Source organism: Molossus molossus, unplaced genomic scaffold, assembly GCF_014108415.1.
Source record: "Molossus molossus isolate mMolMol1 unplaced genomic scaffold, mMolMol1.p scaffold_m16_p_18, whole genome shotgun sequence".
Taxonomy (NCBI): domain Eukaryota; kingdom Metazoa; phylum Chordata; class Mammalia; order Chiroptera; family Molossidae; genus Molossus; species Molossus molossus.
The window spans coordinates 23199308-23218602 of NW_023425353.1; the positions used below are offsets into that span (position 1 = coordinate 23199308).

The 19295-nt window shown below is 41.2% G+C and overlaps 1 protein-coding gene across 2 annotated transcripts in view; it reads left to right on the forward strand.

Annotated features, from left to right (window-relative positions):
• The window catches only part of GRM7 (glutamate metabotropic receptor 7), an 842682-nt gene that overhangs the window by 672311 nt on the left and 151076 nt on the right, over positions 1–19295 (forward strand). For both annotated transcript variants that reach the window (XM_036266781.1, XM_036266782.1), the window contains exon 8: positions 3194–4129. In XM_036266781.1, coding sequence (XP_036122674.1) covers positions 3194–4129 — 936 coding nt within the window. The remainder of the gene's footprint in view (positions 1–3193; positions 4130–19295) is intronic.

The window sequence follows — 19295 nt, forward strand, 5'->3', positions numbered from 1 at the left end:
TTTAACAAAATTCTCAGTTACCGGCGCTTTGAAAGGTTATTTGGTACTTTTGTAGAATACAGGTTATACAGGGTGGGGCAAAAGAAGGTTTACAGTCATTTGTACAAAAAATAATACAATAATTCACAAATAATATAAGAGGAAACTCTGTTTCACATACAACTGTAAACCTACTTTTGCCACTCCCTGTATTATCATTAATGAATTCTGTTGGCAAAGCAATTAAATTAGACTTTTGTGCATTTCGAGCAAGAGGCAACTTTGTTGGTTTAATATATACAAGTAAATTGAGTTAAGATATACTTTAAATGAAAATTGACAGCAAATTAAGTAATCAGTCAATGCAATGTTTATAGTTATCGCTCTCATATGTTTGGGTAAGTTGAGAAAAAAGTTGTTCAGCATTGCCGGCATTTTATTTTAATCCAAGGGGAACTGAAATAGTGAGCTGGCAACATTTGATCCGATTGTAAAATATGACACAATGGTAATGTGTGCCTATATTTGTATGAGCCCTACATTTATTCCCATAGATCAACTTTAATCATGACATATTTGTTCCACTTGTGTTAGAATAGGCAATCTCAAGTTTAGCTGATAAAATGTATTTAAGTGTTTAAATTTCTCTTACCATGAGCAGGACCTTTTAATTTGACATTTGAAAACATTTGTATTAATAATAGTATTTTTTTAAGATTCCCACTTCTTAAACTTTGACCTTTATAAAGCTAATGCATGTCTTTACTCTCTTATTACAAATTCTTGCCTTAATTCTATGAACGAGAGATGGCTGCCCAGGAGTTACTCCCACCAAAATGAGGATGTCGAGAGAAAAGTGATGATGTTTTCTATTTAGTTAGATTTATTATTTATTTTTATTAATTTATTTTTGTTACACGTTTCTCCTTTTGTCCCCATTGACACCCTCCTCCCGATCCCCCCCATCCCCAGCCTTGTTGTTGTCCATGGTTACGCATACATGCCTGTAAGTCCTGTGGTTTATCTCTTCTCTCCCCTGACCCCGTCCCTCTCTTCTGAGGTTTGTCAGCTTGCACCTTACTTCTATGTCTCTGAGTCTGTTTTGTTCATCATTTTGTTTTGTTCATTATACTTATACTTAGATTGGGTTTTGGACTCAGGCAAATGAGGTTCACACAAAGCGTCAGAAGAGTCTCAGGTCTCTGGTTAGAGTTTAAATTCAACTATTGGATGGTTATGATACTTTATGAATTTTAATCCCTGAGCTATTTTTGTTTCTGTTAACTCTGTTGATTTAGATTTTGCATGTAGTTCTCATTCAAGTTTTGATGGAAGCATCACACTTCGTTATAAATTACATCTTCTTTTTACACAGCAGTGAAATTTCGATGAGCTATGAACTAATTTTCTTTCCCTCTTATCTCTTAAAATTATTTTTATCTCTAAAAAAAAAAAGCCTCAGACTTTCTAGTATCTTTCTAACCTATTTTTTGGTTCCACTGTATTAAAAATTCAATTAACACAGCTTGGGAAATATCAACCAAATTTGTTCATTGGAATTTAATTTCTTCTTTAATTAATTTGTGAGATGTATCTTTTGCAACTTGTAGATCCTGAAATTACTTATTGAGTACGTCTATTTTTCAGGACTCTTGGTTTCAAGTGAGAGAAATGCAATTTAAGTGGTTTCAGCATAGTAGCATTGACTGGCTTCCATCATGGCACCGCCTGGGAAATGCCTGCTTCAGGCAGAGCTGTATCTAGTAGCTCAAACAGGCGCAACAGTAATCTTTGCCTTCAACTCTCCATGTTGCTTCCTTTTATGTTGTCTTCTTTTTCCGACAAACTTCTTCTTGTAGCCATAAGCATCCCTACCTGCTGGAGATTGTAAATCCCACAGAAACAAAGATGTTTAATCTCTACAATTTGTAGAGATTAAAAAAAACATAAAGTTAACTTCTGTGCCATTACAAAACAATCCCATCCCTGACCCCATCTCTTTGGCTAGGAGGAGAATGTATCAGTGGTTGATGAAGTGTGGTCCCTAGAGAATCCCCAGCAACATCATCTGAGATTTTGTTAGAAATATATAGTCTCATGTCCCATCCTTGACCCATTGCATCCAAAAATTAGAGAGTAGGGCCAGCCTACTGGTTGTAACAAGTCCTCCAAGTGGTTCCGATGCACACTCAGGCTTGAGAACAACTGCAGTATGCGCACTGGCCATGCATGTGTCACGCATCTGCCACGGAGCTTCAGTGTAATCTCCGTCTCACAGAACCACACGGGAAAGAGACCTGAGAAGTGACTTGAGGAGGGGGAAGTAGCTGCTGTGCTGGCAAAGACCAGCAGTGTCCTGCTGTGAGATTTCAGCCCGTAGTGGATTGTGAATTCCCATCCAGAAAATCAACATTCTAATTAGGCAAATGGTCTTCCATCCCCCTCTAAGTGACAGTGTTTTAGTTTCGTTTTCATCTTTAAATAGGTGCACAGACAATCTTGAAAGGTTTCCAGACCATAGAATTTTCTTATCAGATGCTTCCTGGTCTCTTAGGATAAACCTTTCTAGAATTAAAGTCCTCAGCAGGGAACCTTTTCACTCCTGTGTGATAAATAGAAGGAAAGCTTCACTTTGCTGCAAAATTTCTCAATGAAAATGGCAGTGGTGCCTACAGAATTTTAGGGAAGGTGGTCAGCACTGAAAATTATCCAAAAGCATTTTAAAACTTTTTTTTTTTAAGCACCTTATAAGGGAAATAAGTATAGCTTTTACTTAAGAGTGCGTTTTGTTTTTAAACTTGGTCTGGGACATTTTCACTTATCCTGGCGAAGGCAATAGAGTGCATGTCAGTAGTTCTCAATTTATCTAATGATAAGCATCCTCTGGGCACTTGTTAAAAACCAAGATCCAAAGACTTCTTTTCAGGATCTTCTTTGGAAGATCCAGGGTGGGGACACAGAATTTATATTTTTTAGAGTTGCCACAGAAAGGTCTTAGACTCAAGCGTGTTTGGAACTTACTGGCGTGGATGGTAAGGATGTTTCAATGAAAAGGTGGGGAGTCAAATCTTGGCCGTTGCTCCTACTAGCTGGGCTAAGTGTCAGAACCTCATCAGGTGTCAAATACTCCTGCTGTTACTGTTCATTGCTATTGTTCTTTTCCTTCGCTCTTGTGTAATTTGTCTGTTGCACCTTCGTATTTCTTACACTGCAGATCGAGGACATGCAGTGGGGTAAAGGAGTCCGGGAGATCCCCCACTCGGTGTGTACATTGCCATGCAAACCCGGCCAGAGGAAGAAGACGCAGAAGGGAACCCCATGCTGCTGGACCTGTGAGCCCTGTGACGGCTACCAATTCCAGGTCGATGAGATGACATGCCAGCATTGCCCTTATGACCAGCGGCCCAATGAAAACCGGACTGGCTGCCAGGATATCCCCATCATCAAACTGGAGTGGCATTCCCCCTGGGCCGTCATTCCTGTCTTCTTAGCAATGTTGGGGATCATTGCCACCATCTTTGTCATGGCCACCTTCATCCGCTACAATGACACGCCCATTGTCCGGGCGTCTGGGCGGGAACTCAGCTATGTTCTGCTGACGGGCATCTTTCTCTGCTACATCATCACTTTCCTGATGATCGCCAAGCCGGATGTGGCCGTGTGTTCTTTCCGGAGAGTGTTCTTGGGTTTGGGGATGTGCATCAGTTACGCAGCCCTCTTGACCAAAACCAATCGGATTTATCGCATATTTGAGCAGGGCAAGAAATCAGTGACAGCTCCCAGACTCATAAGCCCGACGTCACAGCTGGCAATCACTTCCAGTTTGATATCAGTTCAGCTTCTAGGTGTTTTCATTTGGTTTGGCATTGACCCTCCCAACATCATCGTAGACTATGATGAACATAAGACGATGAACCCCGAGCAGGCCCGGGGAGTTCTCAAATGTGACATTACAGACCTCCAAATCATTTGCTCGTTGGGATATAGCATTCTTCTCATGGTCACATGTACTGTGTATGCCATCAAGACTCGGGGTGTCCCAGAGAATTTTAATGAAGCCAAGCCCATTGGATTCACTATGTACACGACATGTATAGTATGGCTTGCCTTCATTCCAATTTTTTTTGGCACCGCGCAGTCAGCGGAAAAGGTAAGTGAAAATGCACACCACACCATGCATTTCAAATGTGTTTCTTTTTGTAAATATTGAAACCAAAGTAACTGTATAGAGCCAGAGGTTTTCTATATGCGAAATGGTATTCCAAAGAGTAGAGAAATCCAAAATGAATAGGCATCATTGTTACAAAAGTCTACAACCTGCAGTGAACTTTGCTACATTTATTCCACTGGAAACCAACCAGAGGTGGCCTTTTCGAGTTAATTTATTATAGAATTATTAAGTGGAGCAAGAGATTATCCAGTATGAAATTATCGAATCTATCTAAATTAAACCTTCCTCTAATTCTATACTCTCTCCATTTACACACACTTCTTTGGGACAGTTCCTTGTCCTCCAAGATAAGGATGCTCATTACTCTCTTTCTCAGTGGTTTCAGGTTGTCATTGTGGATTGTATCTAGTACATTAGCTATGCAAAATATTCGAGTTGCCCAACTGCATGTATACATACACACACACCCACACAGTCATGTACCTCTTAACTGTGGGGGTACATTCCAAAAAATGTGTTTTTAAAGTACATTAATCATCAAGTGAATCAGAGTGATATCAGAGACTCAACTTTCCAACAGAGGGAGGAACAGTGTACACACACACACACACGCATGCATAGTACAGCAAGTATCCTCAAGCTATGAAAGTTCAAAGTTTTCTAAATTAGTGGGCCCTAATATGTTGGTTTTAAGCATGGTCACTGCACATGATCCCCACATGTAAGTGTAAGATTTTATGAATCTGTAGAGTGTTGATTCTTAGTGTGATTCATGTATGTGCTGTGGGTTTGACATGCTTGCAAATAGGGAAATACGAGGTGATAATTTCAGTGTGGTTTGTACACATCTGCCTTCTATACCCACCCCATCTGGCTGTAGTTTTGTGTATATGCAAATTGAGCAATCTTCATACATTGATCTTGATAAGATGTGGTGTCCTTCACTGGCGAAGACATGCCGGTACAGCCGAAGCAAGAACTGAGACCTAAGTCCTAACTTAGGAGAAAGCATCGTTATAGTTGGATTAGAAGTGAGGACTTTGGGGGTGTAGCCTGATTCCATGTTACTTTGGAGAAGTCTCTTAAACATTCAGGGACTTAGTTCCCTAAACAGGGAAAATAAGGATTGAATTAGGATTGTCTACACATTTACTAATCTGTTAGTTGAATCTGAATTTTTATTGTTACTTCTGTTCTCCATTTAATTTTGTAAAGGATTAATGGCATTTTGCTGATTTTCCGACCAAAAATATCTTTTACCTACATTGTTTGATTCAAAAGCTGTAAGTTTAGGCTGTATTTTTTTAAATAGTGAGTATCTCATGAAACCAAACAGAATTCTAAAACCAAGGATAGTGAATGGTTCCAGATTATGGTTTTAGTCATAAAGTGTCTTGAAGGAAATTCTAAATATATGCTCAATGAGCATAGTATGTTTCTAATGGTATGTTTCAAATCCATAATGCATGTTTACTGTCTGTGAAACCAGCTTGAATTTCATTTTATTGCCTCTATCTGTCCCTGAGCCAAGGAAATAGTAAAATGTGAGTTAGGGTAGTGAAATGCAATAGAGAGAAGGAAAAAATGTCTCCAAATATATGCTGTAAGTCGATACCCACTGAACCTTTTATGAGTCATGATATACATCATCATAGCCTGTGGAGATGATGAGTGTTTTCTTATTAAAATAAGCACAGTTCCCCATGCAACAGGTTAAAAAACATAAAAGCCTTTTCTTATAAATGTATTCTTGAGGGGTGGAAAAGGGAGGCATACTTGTGGTTGTATTATAGATGAGCCTTCTTGTGATGAATTTTTGACAGTATATGTCTCTACCATTTTATTAGTCATTTCTGTCCATTTCCAGTCATGACTATGTATCTTCTCAGGAAGGTCAGGGATATAATTTATTCATTTAAAAAACTGAGAAGGATACAATGTTTTAGGAATTGAATTCACTGATCCTGATTGTTCTAGAAGATGTGCCGGTAGTGCTAGACTACAGGAAACATTAAGTTGTCTTCAAGCAGTGTGCCTTTTGATCCGAGTTTAGAAGGCACAGCTGTGTGCTTGTACACCCTCAGTGGGTTACGATGTTTTACATGGCTGATCGGCACAAGGGTACCTAATTGCCCAATGGGAATTGAATTGTTATATGAAAACGCACACACCGTAAGAATAGGCATATGACTAGAGAAGCATGAGTGATCAATTAAAAATATTTAATGTACACAAAACCATGGAATTTAAAGTGTGGAAGGTGACAAATTACCAAACACAACAAAGAGGTCACAGCAAAAGACATTGTCACCAAATAGCGACATACAGAATCATAACCCTTCCATTTTGTTCAGGTTTAACCATTGAAGTATCTCAAATGGAAAAATGTCCTTGATAACAGAGGGGGAACAAAACAATTAGGCAGCAAATTCAGTAATAACTATTTACTGTTTCAGGAAATCAAATTTATTTTGATTAAGCTATGGATATCTTGGTGAAATTTCTCATCAGTAGGGTTTCTGAGCACAGCATAAAGCCCGAGGAATGTTTCTTGTTTCTCGCAAAACATCACACTCCATGAAGTTTTTCACTCTTGTGAAAAAAGACGCTGTCTTGTCTTTTCTTTGCCAACCCTGTAAGTTCTAGAATGGGGCTCTTGCAACATGGCCAGGGAGGGAAGAGGGAAGTTGAAGCCATAAGAGAATGGTTCCTGCTTTGAGGCTTTGTATTTAGTGACTGGGATGAGTCAGGGAAACATCGCCAGTGGTAGAGCGGTAGCACAGTAGGAGCTAGCTAGTGAGCTGTGGAAATATCCCGTTGCTACTTAGAGGCACTGTCTGTTGGAAGACTAGGTTTTTTTTGCATGAGAAACACAGGCTTGGCTTGTGGATATATCTACACAGAGAGTTTTGCATGCAACCTGGATAAGAAGCACCCTTCAGGTAGGGAGGACACAGGCTGCCCTGCCCAATGCTGAGAAACCCTATCTTTGTTTGTTCAGAGCTTTTTAGCTGAGTGTTGCCTGCAGGACTTTCTAGGTGAGCCAGTATATCATCTCTTACACATGTACAAGTTTTCTCCACTTGGCTCTGCAAAGGCAGAGTGGACCGTGGCCCACCAGGAATGTGATCACGGCATCTGGAGATCTTCTCCTCTGTGCACACCTTTTTTTGGATAAGAAGGTGGTGAGAAGAGAAGGAAGAACAAGACTGAGGCATTTGCTGGTCAGAGAAAACATTTCTGGGAGAAGACAAGTAGCTTGAAGGAAGGACCGAGTCTTCCACAGAGGTACCGTACCCACAGGCTTCTGTTCTGCATATATCAGAACAGAACCAGGGTGAATTACATCATTTAAGTAATAGGATTACTTGGTTTAAATTGAAGAATTATTCCCGAGAATAACAGAATTAAAGCTACTGAAGTAGCTCGGGGCCCTTAACTCAGTGGTTCTCAAAATCAGGTCTATAATAATCCCTAGAGGAATTTGTTTTAAAAATATTCTGTCTTCCCTGTCCACTGGTTCATAGGGCCAGAATGGGACATCGAACTCAAGATTTTTAACAAGCATGTGAGGAAAATAACAGTGGAAACCAAGCATGCTTCTTGAAACTGCCTAAGCTTTTCTTTCCAATCCACAGAAGACATCCTGCAAATATTTCCTTGAGTTCTACTTTCAGAGCCTTTGGGAGTAAGTTCATTGTCATCCCAAGCAAATGGGAGGTCTGGAGATCAGGGAACCAGGAGATTAGAAAGATATTTTCTGGAGTCAAAGACAAAGTCCAGAATAGGAAGGTCTGAATGAAGTGTCAACTCCAAGGTGTGAGCCAAAACCCTTAAAGTCCAGGAGCAAGGTAGTGTCCTTGAGACCAGCAATAGCAAGAGGTCAGGCAGATAGGAGTGTTTCCCAGGAGTATTTCTTGAGGGGTTGAGACCATAGGCCAAGACTTTTGATCTTCAACCTGTAGTAGATAGCTTTCCAGCAACTAAACACACAGCAACAGCACAAGAACTAATGTAGAGATCAGAAGTATTTGGCGGGTAGATAAACATTTCCTAAACTGTGCCCAAAGCAGACATCACTAATCAATCATGGCATGCTTCTCGCGAACCCGGGTGTGCTCTTGAAATCCTTATCAGCACAGTTTTTAGGCAGCCACCACCAATAAGTCAGAACTAGAATGAATTTGAAATCCGTGTGCCATTTCTGATTTAATATTGGCCTCCAACAAATGACCATATGATACCTCTTTCTATCCAACGATTTGTTATCATTTCATGAAAGTCAAGAAGGGCTTTCATTAAGATTAATCTGCTTACCGGTAGAGAGAAGTCAAGGTAACGGGGTGTGCTTTAGTTAGTCTTTAGCCTGTGATTACGAATCTCTTTTTGTAAATGGCCAAACACCATGCAGAAAGAAGCAGTCCTGGTTCTCTTTAGGAGTTATATATTAGTTTATGCTTCATCAATATTTGATTTGGTTAAAATTTTCTCATGGTCTTTCAGCAATTGAACTTCCAACATGAAACACCTACAATGTCCCTACTAGCCTGTGATAGGCTGTGATATAGAGGTTAAGAAGTCACTCTCCTTGTCTGTCAGGAACTTAAGGCTAGTGGGCAACCTGGGACTTCAAACAAACCTGGACTAGTGTGAGGCTGCCGTTGTCACACACTGAATGAAGGACGGCCACACAGACCAGGGGACCCCATTGAAACCTCACAGAGAATGTGATACGTGGACTGAAGTTAATAGAGAAAGCAATAGAACAATCTAGGAAGAAATTATGTCACATGTGAAAAAAGAGCACAGGGTGGTGTTTTTAGTGCATGGCACACAGAATGAGAAGACATTATGTTGATGTGACTTTGACTTCTGCGAGTAGGAGAGAGTGTAATAAAAAATGTAATGAAACTTCATCCTGTGGGCAAAGTTTGAAATGAGGTAATCCCCAATGTTTCATTCCCAAATTAAACTTTGGGCAAGAATCACATCTTTTCAAAGGGGTGGGCCCAGTTAATTTTAAATACTATAGCTTGTAAGCAGAATTACTTGCTTTATTAGGAAAAAGTATCCCCGTACGCACATGCTGAAGTCTGCTTGGTCTTCCCTCTGACGGAAGTTCAGCCCCCCTGGTGTTCCCCCTGGACCCTGTAGAGAGGTAATGATGCAGTGAACATGAGTGGAGCCAACTTGTGAAGTTTGTAGATGTTCTCCTTGAAGCTATAGGGCTGTCACAACTTGATAAATATGGGAGGATTGTGGGCATTGAATTTCTTTTTAATGGGAATTTCAGGGATAGCACTTGTGGATGAGCAAACGGGAGAAGGAGGTAGAGGTAAGAAAACTGGTTAAGTAGCTATTACAATAGAGCAGTGATTTTCAACCAGTGTACTGTAGCATACAGGTGAGCTGCAAGAATTTTTAAAACATACAATACCTGACTATTTAGTTGGGGCCACTGACCTCTTTTTCCCTAGATTGTCAAGGAAAAAAATGACAACAGCCAACACAACAAGAGTCTTGGTATGAATGAATCCAAATTACACTTTTTTTTTTTGGTTAGATTGGCAAAAAACATAATATATTTTTTGGTGTGCTGCAGAAGCTTAGTAATTAGTTGGTGTGAGCCATGAGATGGACAGGGTTGAAAATCGCTGCAACAGACTGGCAAGAGATGGCACGGGTCTGCAGAAGCCCAGGGGATTGGCCAAGATGGAGCAGTTTTGAAAGCAGGTTTGAACATAAAAGAATATGTGAAGAGACTGTGCCTTATCTTTCTTTTTGGGTTATGTTGTTTTGTTACCGAAATAGAAATATACTTATAGATTTTTTTATTTTTGAAAGTCACTGTGCCCACTATTTAAATCTTTTTTCAAATGGCATCTAAATGAAGAAAGAAAAAGGACTCCCATTATCCCATCCTCTGGAGGCAGTCATTGTCAACAATCTGATGTCTCTACTTCCAGATACATAAATATGCACATATTTACACACATATACAAACATCTTTAAAAGAAAAACCCTTCTTTTCCCTTCTGGGTTGCTTAGTAAGAACCTTCCCTGTGCATCTGAACACAGTGGAGAGAAAGGTTCCAATACCCAGTTTATACTGAGGTTGTTGGTACACCTGGGCTCTGGTGGGCATGCAGACTGGTGGTTGAGATCTGGCTTCTGTTGTTTACTTTTGTCCGGTTCTATTTATATCAGATGCATGTAAAACCATCTCCATTATGCTGCCTACTGTGGTCTTGGTGATAACTGAACTTCTCTCCAAACAGCCCACTGAACCAGCTGTGTGGGTCTGGTGTTAGCCAATGCCTTTTGGTGGTCCAGCCCTCCTCTCATCTTCTGATGCATCAGCTAATTTCAGGGGCAGTCACAGAGGATTATCAGAGGCTTCACCATCATAGTCCTTTCCTTTAGCAAGAATAACCAGTTCTGCGGGTAAAAACCCAGACTTGTGTCTGGCTGGTGTGGCTCAGTGGTTGAGTGTCGACCTATGCACCAAGAGGTCGCTGGTTTGATTCCCAGTCAGGGCACATGCCCAGGATGTGGCCTGATCCCCAGTAGAGTCCTGCAGGAGGCAGCCAGTTGATGTTCTCTCTCATCAATGTCTCTATCTCTCTGTCTCTCCCTTCTTCTCTCAAAAAATCAATGAAGAAAAAACAAAAACCAAGACCGTGTAAAACAACTGAGCTAGAACAAGGAAGTAGCTTAGGACTTTAAAACAAAGGCCCTGACCCTGTAAGATTTGAACAGTGAGTTATTCCAGAAAAAGAAATTTCTGCTAAAAGGGAATATGAAGGGAATATGCGACAAGAGACCTTGAATCTGCCCCCAGTGGGGTGCTCGCTAGAGCACACTTTTCCCATTAGGTGTTTTTTAATTTTAGACTTCAGTCGTTGAGAGACCCGGCCTTGGAAACCAGACCTCACCTTTGCAACTAATACCGGGATCATCAAACAAATCTCTGTTCTGTGGCATTTGTCAGAGCATCAGAGACCACCTATCATTTTCAGAAAGAACTTTTCTCAAAGTGTGAGAAATCATAACAGAACGTAGTCTTCTGATGAGCAGCGAGGACGCTGCGCTGGGGTCCTGAGACCCCCACACTAGAGATCATTACACTGGCCCAGCTAGGATTTCTTTCTGGCCCTGGTTTCTCTTGTCCTAGAAGCTGGCCTGATGACTGTCCTCCCGGCCCCACCATCCTCTGGTGTTCGCACCTAAACACTACGTATTTGGATGTGCATTTAACCGGGGTTCTTTCAGCTACATAATGAGTATAATTAGTCTTTAAGTGACTTAGCACAACGTTTGAAAGACCGGCGATGTCATGTGCTGGGAGAATTGGAACAAGTGGGGCTCTCCTACACGGCTGGGGAAAATGTAGACAGTGCAATGACGGAGGAAAACAGCTGAGCAGGTTCTTGAAAAGAAACATACCCCTATCATACTATTCTAGCTTCACTCCTGTGTCTTCATCCACGAGAAATAAAAAAATATGTCCATACAAAGGTTTGCACATGAATTTTTTTCTGGTAGCTATATTTTTTAATAGTCCCAAACTGGAAAGAATCCAAATGCCCATCAATGAATGAACGGATAAACAAGCTAAAGTTTATCCATAGGATGGGATACTACTCCGCAATAAAAAAACAATAGACTATTGATACTCTTCACAGCAAGAATAAATTTCTAAATAATTATGATGAGTGAAAGAATGTGAATAAAAAGGAGTGTCTGCTGTATGTTTTCACCTGTACAAAATTATTTTTAAATCTTTATAGTGATAGAATGAAGTCAGTTATTGGCTGGGGAGGAGGAGGAGAGGGGACAGAGGAGCACAGAAAACATTTAGAGGGTGGCTTATGTGTTTGCTTTCTTGATTGTGGCGATCGCTTCACAGATATTTACATACATCAAAGCAGATCAAATTGCATACTTCAGATATGTGCAATTGATTATATATCAATTTGTCAACAAACAAAACTCAACTCAGTACAATGGGAAGATCTTACTGGCTTTATTCAGTGATCCATGAAATGGGCAGCATCCCATCTAGCAAACAGAGAGGAGTTCTGAAGAGCTGTAGAAGATAAAAGACTTCTTACAGGCAGAAGAAGTTAAAACAAGGAAGTTACTAGCAAAGAGTAGACTGTTTCAGCCAAGGTCACCTTCCTTTGGGGACAACATGGGCCTATCAAGTGGTTTACCTTACTAGTGCTGACCTGACCAGGTAATTCTAGACTGACTGGATAAGAGGTTGAACTGCAATTAGGTTAGGTATTTAGTCTCAGATTGGTGATGGGAGCTTAGCATGAGTGACTCCATTGTAGGCCTGTTGTCTGTCTCTCTCTCTCTCTCTTTTTTTTTTTAACAAATCATACATCAATAAAAAATAGCATAAAAAAATGCTTTGCACAGAAACCCTTTCTTTCTCTCCTCCTCCTCCATTTTCTTGAAATTTAATCATCAAGTGTTCATATACCTGTTGGCCTATTGGCACAGTACTGAAACTAGAAATTGCATCTGCAATGAAACTAGAGTTGTATAAATGAATTAGACTGTATCAAGAAGGCTTCAGATACTCTCTGGCACATGGTAAATGTTCAGTAAAAAATAGTATCCTTCCACAGTAGGCTCCCCTTAGCAAAACAGTTCTGTCTGACAAAGGCAGAAGGTAAAATAGTTATGTATTTGGGGAAACCATAAGTACAGAATTTAATGTGGATTAGAGGACAAGATCAAAATCTGGAGATGTGGGTAGAGGTGAAATCTTGGAGGACTCTGTACACTTGACTTTTTAGGTAAGGGAGGAGGGTGCTTCAGTGTGTTGACAGTGAAGTGTGACATTGTTGGATTCATGTTTTAGAAAGTTTATTCATTGCTTATGAGTAATGGTTTGCTTGATAGCTATAACATTGTGATTTATAATATGAAATATATATATGGTCTTTGTCTCTTTTCTGTCACAGAGCTCATGTAACCCTTGAAATTACTTAAGTGATGAGAGTCATAAATGTATCTTTTGTTATGTTAATGAGATGGCTTTAGGACCACACCTATGAATGGAGGCCGGTTGCCAGGACAACCAATCATATTATAGAGTTGGCGCTTTCAGTCCAACCCCCCAGATCTCCAGGGAGAAGAGGGTGTTTGAATGTTGATCCATTGCCAATGGCCTATGATTTAATCAATAATGCCTCTGTAATGAAGACTCCATAAAAACCCAAAGAATGGGGTTTGGAGAACTTCTGGGTCGGTAAACATTTGGAGATCTAGGGAGAGGGTGGGCTAGGAGAGCATAGAAACTCAGCATCCTTTCCCCACACCTATACACTATGTATCTCTTCCATCTGGATGTTCCTGGATTACATCCTTTTATTTAAAAAATGATAATATAGTAAGTAAAATATTTCTCTGAGTTCTGTGAGCTGCTCTTGCAGATTAATTGAACCTAAGGAGGGGTCATTGGAACCTCCAGTCCATAGCTGGTAGCTCAGAAGCACAGGTGACAGTCTGCTTACAGTCGGCATCTAAAGTTGGGTAGGGGAGCAGTCTTGTGGGACTGAGCCTTTACCCTGTGGAATCTGATGCTATCTCGGCGTAAATAGTGTCAGAACTGAGCTGAAGTGCAGGGCACCATTGTGTGGTGGGTGTGGGGAAAGTCTCCCACACATCAGAATTAGATACAGAATCTTTTTAAAATAATTTTATTGATTTTTTAGAGAGAAAGGAATGGAGAGAGATAGAAACATTGATATGAGAGAAAAACATTGATCAGCTGCCTCCTGCACATTCCCCACTGGGGATTGAGCCTGAGACCCAGGCATGCGCCCTGATCGGGAATTAAACCAGCACCTCTCAGTCCATGGGACAATGCTCAGTCCACTGAGCCACACCAACTGGCTGGGTACAGAATCTTTAAGAGTTAATATGTGAAATTCTATTCTATTCTATTCTATTCTATTCTATTCTATTCTATTCTATTCTATTCTATTCTATTCTATTCTATTCTATTCTATTCTATTCATCCTCACCTGAGGACATTTTTGCATTTATCTTCAGATAGAGCGGGAGGGAGAGAGGGAGGAAGAGAGAGAGAGGGAAACATCGATGTGAGAGAGACACATCAAGTGGCTGCCACCCACACAACCCCAACTGGGCCAGGGATAAACTGCAACTGAGGTATGTGCCCTCGGCAGGAACCGAACCTGGGACTCTCTGGTCCACGGACCAAGAGTCTAACTGCTGAGCCAAACCAGCCAGGGCCAGACAGTGATGATTTAAATGGACTTTTCCTATGCTCAGACTGTTAGAATCACAATAATATAGAACCAGAGGTTATGAGAAAGAGTGAGAACAATTTCTTAGAGGAAAAAATTGGATCAGATCTGGTAGCCAGCTGTGTCCCCCTCCTCCACCGCTCAATAAAGGGGCTAGCAAACCTCCCATCCCATAGAATCTTAGAGGAGATCTGGGCATTAAATTTTTCTGTAAGATCATTAGTAGGGAGGAGACTTTGGAACACTGCCTTCAATCTATACCCTCCCTCCCCAAGCGCAGAGAAGGACCTATGGCTGAGACTGCGACACAGCAGCAGCGATATACATTATGGGTGTTGGAGATGGTTTTGAAGAGTATCTATCCACTAGAATACTGTTTGTACACAGTCTGCCTTGATTTGGGGATTGTCAGTGGTGCCACTGCTTTGGCTTCTTCCAAGGATAATGGGTGTCCGGCTTTTGAACTATAAGTATTTCCTAATGAATACAGCTGTTCTCACTTGGGTGTCCAAATGCAGGGTGCATGACATGTGCTAAGGAGTTATGTGCCCTCTAATAGCCCAGCTTGTTAACCTGTGCCTTTGGCTCCCTGCCCGGGCTGAGCACCGCATTGGGCTTTCCAGGTCTGACTGGGTTTGGCCATAAAGCCAGGGATGAGTCAGTGCATCGGGGAGCAAACAGCCTAAATAAACGATAATCCAATTACAGGCTCCAAGGAGGGCTCGTGTGGAATTTCTGATTGAACCAAAGCTGCATTCTTCTATTCACGTCTCAGGCACAGGAAAGACTTAGAGACGAGAAGGGAACACAAGCAGTCAACTGAGAAGTTGTTGTGCAAGGAGTGTAAAAGACAAGTCAGTGCCACTAAATTAGCCATTCCTTGAGGCTCTCAAAGGTCTGTATATGCCCGAAGGAGAGACCTCGGCACAAGGAGTCATCAGTAAACATCTCTTGGTAGGCAATTGAATGACTGGCACAGAGTTCCATTTTCTTTCCTATATTGCAGGCTCTTTAATCTTCACTTAGGCCACTGATATGATTGTGCTTTTCTGATTTATCACTTGCAAGACGCTAATACTGTTTCCAAAGAGGCTTGATTTATATGTAAGGAGTCAGTGTTCACACCTGGGAAATTCTGGCGAACAGACGCAAAGCTCCAGATCAGTTTGTAATGATTGGGTGTTAGCATCCAAGACCGATGTTTAGGGTGGCTCAGTCTGCCTTCCAGTGCTTCAGTTCCATTGCGTTTGTCTGGTCATCTTCCCAGTGACCTGTCGAAGTGACCAGGTTGACACTCCATGGCCAAATTGCTTGTTGATGAGGCCAGGGCCGCTGCCTGGTGCTGGACAGAACACGAGATGAATGGAGCACTGGGTTTTAACCCAGCGATCATTTTATTCCTTCTTTGTTTCAATGTTTCCGATCTCAAAGTTTCTTGTACATGTCTTTTTTTTTTTAAGATGCTGAACTGAAAGGCAAGGAACCACATAGAGGTTTCTAATTTGTGTAGTAAAATTTAATTTAGTTTTTAATGCCCATTTCCCAGAATCCTTGCTGGATGGGTGGACAGGGATAGAGGTGTTTTATAAGACCTTGGCTCTTTTATATTAGTTTTTTAATTGGGATGTTTTCTGGTTACGGTGCAGTGGGGAATAGGGCCAGGATCTTCAGTCTGACCAATATTGGAAACCTGGCCTGAAAAGGTAATAAATAACAAATAGAGGCAAACTGCTGACCCAGCGATTGAACGGAAACCCTGGGCACGCCTGTGTCGGAGGAGGCTGGCTGGCTCCCGGGTTGAGAGCTGAGTGAACAGCTGGTACGCACGCTCATTAAACTCGAGATCCTCATAAAGAGCTCTGGGAAATGGAAAGGCCTATCATGGCATTTTGTCCCAGAAATCCAGTTTCCCACTACAGCTGCGGGGACAAGAAACTGGAAGGAAGTGGCTTCTTCACGGTCGCTGGCCACCCATCCACCTGCACGGAGCCACTGGTTTCTGGAGGCCCGGGGACCGGGGGGAAAATCGCCTCCATCATGGCTCATGCGCCCGCTTCCAGCTCCAGGCGCTGACTGACTGCTTGGCTGTTGATCCAGTGCCTCCCCCCACACAGGTCTTAGGAAAGCAGGTTGGTAGATATGCCAATATAGCAAAGGTGAGGGTTTTGTTCCCGATAATGACACTTTTGTCCCTCCAGTGGCCTGCCATCTCTGAGATAGATATTCTAGGAGAGAGAGTTTTAAAATAGTTATTTCTCTCTCTCTCTCTCTCTCTCTCTCTCTCTCTCTCTCTCTCTCTCTCTCAATAATGCCCCCTGTTATTCAACAGCTGATTTTTTGCCTGTTACATGTCAGGCCCTTGGATCCCATCCAACACCTGCAAATCATATCACTCCCTATCATGTTTGTATTATTATTTCTGAGAGAGAGGAAGGAAGAGATAGAAACATCGTTGGCTGCCTCCTGCATGCCACCCCACCCCCCCACTGGGTATTTGGCCCACAACCTGGGCATGTGCCCTGACGGGGAATTGAATTGCCACTTCTCAGTCCATGGGAGGATGCTCAATCCACTGAGCCACACTGGCTGGGCATATCACTTCCTTTTAAAAAGAAATCCTCATGCAGCTGGTGTGGCTCAGTGTCTGAGCTTTGACCCATGCACCAAGAGGTCGCCAGTTTGATTCCCAGTCAGGGCACATGCCCAGGTTGTGGGCCCAACCCCCAGTGGGGGGCATGCAGGAGGCGGCCAATCAATGTTTTCTCTCATCGATCTTTCTATCTTCCAGTGGCTTCCCATTGAATGTATTATTATTATTATTATTATTATTATCATTATTATTATTGCTATTGCCTCCCTGCCACCATTGGAATGGTAATAGTGTTTAAACTCTTCCTTAGAGCCCATGAGACTTAGATCAAGAGTCATTAACTATGGGCCACTGGCCAGATCTAAACACCTGCTGGTTTTTATAAACAAATGTTTACTAAAACACAGCGGTGTTCATTCATTAACATCCTGCCTATGGTGGCTTTCAGGCTACAAGGGCAGACTTGAGTAGTTGTGGCAGAGGACATGTGAAGCCAAAGATATTTATAATCTGGGTCTTTACCGGAAAGGTGGTTGCCCTGCCTTAGATGAGCCAGTGCCTTCCTACCTCTCTGAGCCTCATTTCTCCTGCTTTTCATTCTCATTGACATCACTTCAGTCTTGTGATTTCCTTTCCAGGACCTTTGCACAGGTGGGCCATCTGTCAGGACTCTGTCACCCGGAATGTCTCAGTCTGCCTCTTCTCATCATTCAGATCTCAGCTTGCAGAGGAGTCCTTTAACTCTCGTCCGTCCACGTTGAAGTTATCTCCACCCCAGTTACATTCTGTTACTGGCTATCACTGTCCATCACTAACTGATGTCGGTTATTGTTTTGCTCCTGTGCTTTCTGCCGGCCCCTCCTCATAAATATAAGTATCTTGAATGCAGGCACTTGGTCTGTCTGGTTCTTATCTGGATCCCTGGGGCCACAACCAGTGACTGGCCCCAGTAAGTATATCAATAAATCTCTGTGAGATGAATGAATGAATGAATCTGTTTCGGAGTAAGATGCATACCCTGCCATCAATAAATAGAGTAAAAGCGCAGATAGTCATATAAGCTAATATTTGTGAAAAGTGCTGCAATATAAAACCATAGGAAAGTAGGATTATAGCAAGAAATGAAAAAGATCAGTCTTGTTGGAGGAATATATTTCTCAGACTGCACAGACCAGACATACCTTCAAGGATGACCAGGCATTGTTAGATGAATAAACATTCTAAACTGAATGAACTGATTGTGAAAGTGATTTATTGACATTGATTTTCAATGAATCTATAAAATGTCCAATCTCACACCCTTCAGCATAGTAAATATGACAAAAAAAATCCCCAAATGCACACGACAGTGTGTGCATGGAAAAATGGATAGTCTTATGAACTACAAGTGGATGTCTAAACTGATCAAATTCTTCTTGGGGAGGGAGGTCTGGATTTTTTAACTTTTTAAAAAATTCTTAATTCTTTTTTTTTTCTCTAGTTTTATTGAGATATGTTTGACATTGAACTAGTTTAAGGTATACACATAATTATTTGATATGGCATGTATTGGGAAATGATTACCACAATCAGTTTAATTAACATTGATCAACTAAAATAGTTCTCTTTTCTTGTGATGAGAACTTGAAAGATCTAGTCTCTTAGTGACTTTCAAATATGCAATACAGTATTGTTAACTATAGTCACAATGCTGTACATTACATCCACGTAAATGATTTATCTCATAACTAGAAGTTTGTACCTTTTGACTACCTTCACCCAATCACCATACCTTACCTCTGGAAAACACCAGTCTGTTATCTGTTTCTATGAGCTTGTTTGTTTGTTTGTTTGTTTAGAGTCTACAAACAAGTGAAATAGGATAGTATTTGTCTTTCTCTATCTGACTGATTTCACTTAGCATAATGCCCTCAAGGTTATTCTATGTTATTGGAATTGGCAGGGTATCTTTTTTTTATAGCTGAATATATTCCATTGTATATATGCACCACATTTTCTTTCTTCATTCACTCACTGATGAACACTTAGGTTGTTTCCAAGTGCTGCAATGAACATGAGGGTACAGATACCTCTTTAGGGTAGTGATTTTGTTTCCTTCAGATATATTTCCAGAAGAGAAATTGCTGGATAATATGGTAGTTCTAGTTTTAATTTTTGTTTTGTTTTGTTTCGAGGAAAGTCCACACTGTTTTCCATAGTGGCTGTATCAACTTTTTTAAAATATGTTTTTATTGAGTTTTTTAGGGGGAGAGGAAGGGAGAGATGG